Genomic DNA, 5568 nt, shown 5'->3' with positions numbered 1-5568 from the left:
CATGTTTCCAGTGTTCTGGTGACTTCATTGGAAAATTAGACAACATTGTGGGATATCTCTGAAGAAAGGTGGAAGTCTGAATGTGATGTAGGCATCCTCAGCTCCCTTGAAAGACAATTGGGAAAAATGATGTATTTTGGAAAATACTTGAACCAATACATACTAGAGAAAAATAGGATGGAATTAGTCATTCCCTGGGCTGGCTATACTAATGTAATTAAGTATAAAGGTAAAGGGATTTTAAATCTTTTAATTGCAAACTACTTTGCAGTTGTCAGATGAATTCACTCAAGGGATTCATAAAACTTCCTTCAGATGTGAGTGATTAGTTTCCTTTTATAATCAGTGGATGTGGTTTATGTTAATAGTGTAATTTTACAGTGCACTTTGCCTAGCTTTGTTTAGCTGTTTAGCCTAGAATTAAATCTGTCTACCCTGGAAGGGCCTGCTTTTATCCACTGGAGAGGGAGTAGACATGACTAGCTCAAATAAAACCACCTACACTGTAAACCACAAAAATTAGCCTACCCATAGAAGAATGGACTGATACGTTATGACCTATATTCCACTCAAGTGCCAGTTCCCAATGTGCAGAGAAAAAAAACATCTGATAAGATGTGGACATTTCCAGTTTACATTTCCAGTAAAATCAACAAGTTAGTGGGAATCTAAATTACTGGCTTTCAAGTATTTCACCATTAAGAGTTCCCTAAAACTAGGAAATGGGAAAAGGACATGTATTTTAGGCAATCTAAATATGCCCTAAATTGTTCTAAAATTTCAGTAGATTTGCACTGGTGGTTGTTTTGGGTTTTTTCCATTATTGTCTGTTTTTCAGGGTTCTCTAGAGTGGAAATGGAGTACAAGAACTATACAGTAGTTACAGAGTTTGTTCTATTGGGATTGTCCCAAAACCATGAAGTCCAGAGGATTCTCTTCTTCGTCATCCTGCTCTTCTATATGATCATTCTGCCAAGCAATATCTTTCTCATTCTCACAATCTGGAGGCATTCCCAACTGGGATCACCCATGTATTTTTTCCTGGCCAACTTGTCATTCCTGGACATTTGCTACTGTTCTGTGACCCCACCCAAAATGTTGGCTGACTTTTTCTCTCACCGTAAGACCATCTCCTACAGTTCCTGCATGGCCCAGCTTTTCTTCCTCCACTTCCTGGGAGCAGCTGAAGCTTTCCTGCTCATGGTCATGGCCTATGACCGTTATGTAGCCATTTGCAAACCTCTTTGCTACACCAGGCTTGTAAACAGGAGGGTATGCTGTGTCCTGGTTGGAGCTACATGGGGTGGGGGCTTCATCCATGGCATCATTCAGTTTGCTCTCAGCATCCACCTCCCCTTCTGTGGTCCCAACATTCTGGACAACTTCTTCTGTGATGTCCATCAGCTGGTCAAGTTGGCTTGTGCCAACACTTACATAGTGGAGCTTTTGATCTTCCTCAACAATGGAGTTGTTATCATTATGTGCTTTACACTTCTCCTAATCTCCTACACTGTCTTGTTGCTGAAGCTCCGAACACAGTCTTCCAAGGCAAAGAACAAAGTAGCCTCCACCTGTGTTTCCCACATTATTGTGGTTTTTGTCATGTGGGGCCCAGCTATGTATATCTATGGTTTGCCTTTCCAAGCTGTCCCAATGGAAAAAGTTGTTGCTGTTTTCCACACAGTCATCTTCCCCTTGACTAATCCCATGATCTATACCTTGCGTAACAAGGAGATCAAAGGCTTGATGTGGAAGATGGTCAGCAAATACATACTTTGGTGTGGGGGAAAAAAAAAAAAAGATTTGAAGTAAATAAGTGAAGGCTTCTTTAAATTTTTGTTTTTTTTTTTTTTTAATATAACTTTCTTAGGAACAACTCCATAGTGTACGTTATGTAGCAACATAATATGTATTAAGCAAGCTTCAAAGAATTTTATTCTATTATCACAAAGCCTTAGGGTAACACTGAAATCTGTATGGAATAATTCAGAGGAGAACTATCCTGTGAAAAGGAATTATCAGAGTTGTGCTATGAAGTTCTATTGTTAAAATTCTGTATCTCTACAGAAATTAACTGGCAGGTGTGAAGCATTTAGAGAATCATTACCGAACTTCTGGTTCAGATGCAGATAGATAAAATCAGGTAGTAAACATGTTAGTTCAAGATTTCAGCTTGTACTTGGATCTCTAACTGTTGACACTGCCTGCTGTTTGACTCTCACATGACTCTGCTTCTGAATGAGGCGATTGCTTCTCCACAAAGGGAGAATGTGCAAGTCTAGCTGTAGTCAAGCTTTGCCTTTTCATACAGCAGAGGTAGGACACTGAAATCTGAAATCAGAAGTCAACTATCAAGTAAAAATCAAAGGCAATGTGGACAGCCTTATGGTAAGCACTAGTGACAGGATTTGTCTATCCGGGTATAGACATTCACAGCATGAGAATTAGTCTCCTTAGGATTCCTGCATAATCAATGAATGTTTACTGCAAGCAATTCAACTAACCTATTTATATTTTCTACTTTGGGAATAAAAAAATGATGCCTTAGGCATTTTTATCTTGCCCTTATTACTCACTCTGTAATTTACTTACTTCTCAGTTTGATTCCAAGGTGGAATCATTGAGTCCAACTCCCTGCTCCTTGCAGGACTGCCTAAAATGAAATCATATGACTAAGAGCATTGTTCAGATGCTCCTTCAACTCTGACAGTCTTGGTGCTGTGACCACTTCCCTGGGGAGCCTGTTCCACTGACAGACCACGTTCTCAGTGAAGGGCCTTTTCCTGATGGCCAGTCTGAACTTCCCCTGACCCACCTTCATTCCATTTCCTTGTGTCTTATCACTGGTCACTGGAGAGAGGAGATTAGCACCTCCCCTCCGCTGCCCTTGTTGAGGAAGTTGTGGGCTGAGATGAGGTCACCCCTCAGCCTTCTCTTCTCCAAGCTGAATAAATCAAGTTGAAGACCTTCGTATACTAAGGTACCCAAAACTCCGCACAGGACTGGAGGTGGGGCCTCACCAGTGCAGTGTAGAGTGGGACAATCACCTCCCTTAACTGTCTGCTTGATGCAGCCCAGGACTTGTTTGGCCCTTTCGGCTGCCAGGGCACAACCTTGACTCCTATTGAACTTGTCATCAACCCAAATCCCTAGATGTCTTTCTGCAGGACTGCTCTCCAGACTCTTGCCCCCTGTTTTTTTGTACAACCAGGATTACTCCATCACAGGTGGAGAATCTGGCACTTGCTCTTGTTGCATTTCACGCAGTTGGTGATTGCCCAGCTCTCTTGTCTGTCCAGATCTCTCTGTAAGGCCTCTCTGCCCTTGAGGGAGTCCACAGCTCCTACTTGTTTACTGTCATCAGCAAACTTACTTAATGTACATTAAACTGCTGTGTCCAGATCATTTATAAAAACACTGAAGAGAACTGGCCCTAAAATTGAGCCCTGGGGAACCCCACTGGTGACTGGCCACCAGCCTGATGTAACTCCATTTACTCTTTCAGCCTGACCCGTCAGCCGATTGCTCAGCCAATGTATTATGGACTTGAATGAGACAAATAATTCCTTTTGAGGGGAAATCAGGATTTCAGAGAGGATGGTTTTCTTACTGTGGTGTATATTCTGTAGACAGGACAGGTGCAGAGTGAACTATGGCTCCATCCACAAAGTCTTCCCAAAATAGCCTAGAAGACACTGCATTCTCACAAATCATTGTTCACAGTCCTCATGAAACCCTTTCTGTTGCACGCTTTAAGAATCCAAATATAGTTGCACATGAAGTAGGAGTTGTTATTTATCCCCTTTCTTAACTGTCCTTTGGCAAAAGAAAATTAGTACCTTACCAAAGGTGCCTTTCTCTTTCTGTTGAAGCCCACAGGCATCTAGCCTCCCCCATCCTGGGAGTCTTCCTCACCACTCGATAACTCTGCCCTCCAGTTGTACATCCTTCATTGCCGCAAGGGACTTTGGCTATTGCCTGTGCTCTGTCTTTTCTTGCAATCTTGTTCTGGTTCTCTGGTGCACAGTCCATTCACCTCATCCCATGACTCCTTCACCTGGTAACTGACCATGTCTTGTTTCCCACACGTGAAACCACGAACCCTCTAAACCCAGCAAGAGGCACCTGCACCTGGCCAGCAGCATCTGCGCTCTGGACTGGGGCCCATGATCAGATCGTTGATGTACTGAGGAACTTTCTTCAGCTAGTGCTGGCTCCATGATCCTCAAGGAGCATGGTTACCACCATTCTGAGCAGTCTTACACTTTCCGGAGCTGAGTTTCTGTCCCTTTGCACTCCTGTCTTGTAACTGGCTCTGAAACCAGTCCTTCAGCACTCCTGCAGCAGTGAAAGACAACTAGTCTCTGCCTAGGTCATCTAAGTGATGTACGTCAGCCAACGGACCAGAAGCATTCACATCCCTACTGTACACAGCTCGCCCCTTTGAGGGGAGTCTGGTTGCACTCACAGTGCACAGAATTTTCATTACTTCTGGCACAGTGCCTACCCTACAGGCCCTTTGGGGTGCCCTGTTAGCCTGCCACGTGGGGCACACAGGACGCTTCTCTGCGTTTGAGATCCAAAGGACTATGCCAATTCTGAGTGGGTCACTTGTAGGTTAGGTGGCTTGATGCTCAGCAGGCTTGATGCCTCAGAATGGGTCACTTGTAGGTTAGGTGGCTTGATGCTCAGCAGGACTGAGGGCACTTCTAGAAACTTCTAAGGTTTCTCCTCCACCCAAGATCTTCTTTGAAGTGATGTCAGATATTCCTGCAGACAAAATTGCCTCTTCTCTGCGTCTATCCTGCTCCCCCAGGTCTCTAAACAGTTCCAGGTGGCCCAGTTTTGGGCCTGGCATTTCTTAAAAAAAAATTTAAGATCCTCTACAAGGATCTATGAAGAAATTTGAATTTCTTTCTAATTCAAGAAACAGTGGGGGAGGTCTGCCTCCCCCTGTCCCACATTTGTCCTTCTATAGCATCGTGTTCAGAATGCCTGTTCTGTGTAGAAGGCTCTGTGGATTGGTAGGAGACTATGATCATGTAAGGATTGCTGGGATAAAACTGCAGGATGGGGGAAAGCAAAGCAGAGACGAACGGTGAGGTGATGGAACCTCCAACCCTGGCGCACCCTTGAGTCATAACTGGGACAAACTTATCCCTCAACCACCTCCACGTTGCCTAATGTGGGGCCAGGATGCTCCACTGCAGGAAGAAGCCTAAAAGCTATACAGTCCACCTGAAGTGAGGATAAGGGGGGAAGAAGGGAGTGCACTAAACCTACAGCTGACACTACTATAAAGACCCTTGTAATTATGTGAGTGTAGTGGGTTAGCCCTTGGCTCGGGGCCAAGCCACACACACCCGCTCACACAATTCCCACCCCCACCCAATGATAGGGGAGAGAATAAAAGGGTTAAATGGTAAAGAGGACTCGTGGGTTGAGATAAGGACAATTTAATAACTAAACTACAATAATATTAAAAATAATACTATATACAAATACACAAATGAGTGATACACAGTGATACTGCCCCCCCACCCGATGACCAAAAACCTAGCCTGCTCC

General features: G+C 44.0%; 1 protein-coding gene across 1 annotated transcript; it reads left to right on the top strand.

Moving 5' to 3' along the window:
• Positions 1 to 855: 855 nt before the first annotated feature.
• On the top strand, positions 856 to 3510 carry LOC104470552 (olfactory receptor 4N5-like). The gene is made up of 2 exons (XM_010085518.1): positions 856 to 1748; positions 3402 to 3510. The coding sequence occupies exons 1-2, from the start codon at positions 856 to 858 to the stop codon at positions 3508 to 3510; spliced, it is 1002 nt and encodes a 333-aa protein (XP_010083820.1).
• The last annotated feature ends 2058 nt before the right edge of the window (positions 3511 to 5568 follow it).

The sequence above is a fragment of the Pterocles gutturalis genome, unplaced genomic scaffold (assembly GCF_000699245.1).
Source record: "Pterocles gutturalis isolate BGI_N339 unplaced genomic scaffold, ASM69924v1 scaffold9515, whole genome shotgun sequence".
NCBI classification, from domain to species: domain Eukaryota; kingdom Metazoa; phylum Chordata; class Aves; order Pterocliformes; family Pteroclidae; genus Pterocles; species Pterocles gutturalis.
This window is presented reverse-complemented; position numbering and strand designations above follow the sequence as displayed.

Bases quoted from the DNA above. Each gene is read 5' to 3' on its own strand.
- LOC104470552 (XM_010085518.1), top strand. From the start codon at position 856: ATGGAGTACAAGAACTATACAGTAGTTACAGAGTTTGTTCTATTGGGA. The intron at 1,749-3,401 runs GTGGAAGATGGT...TGCTGTGTCCAG, and splicing joins AAGGAGATCAAAGGCTTGAT to ATCATTTATAAAAACACTGA.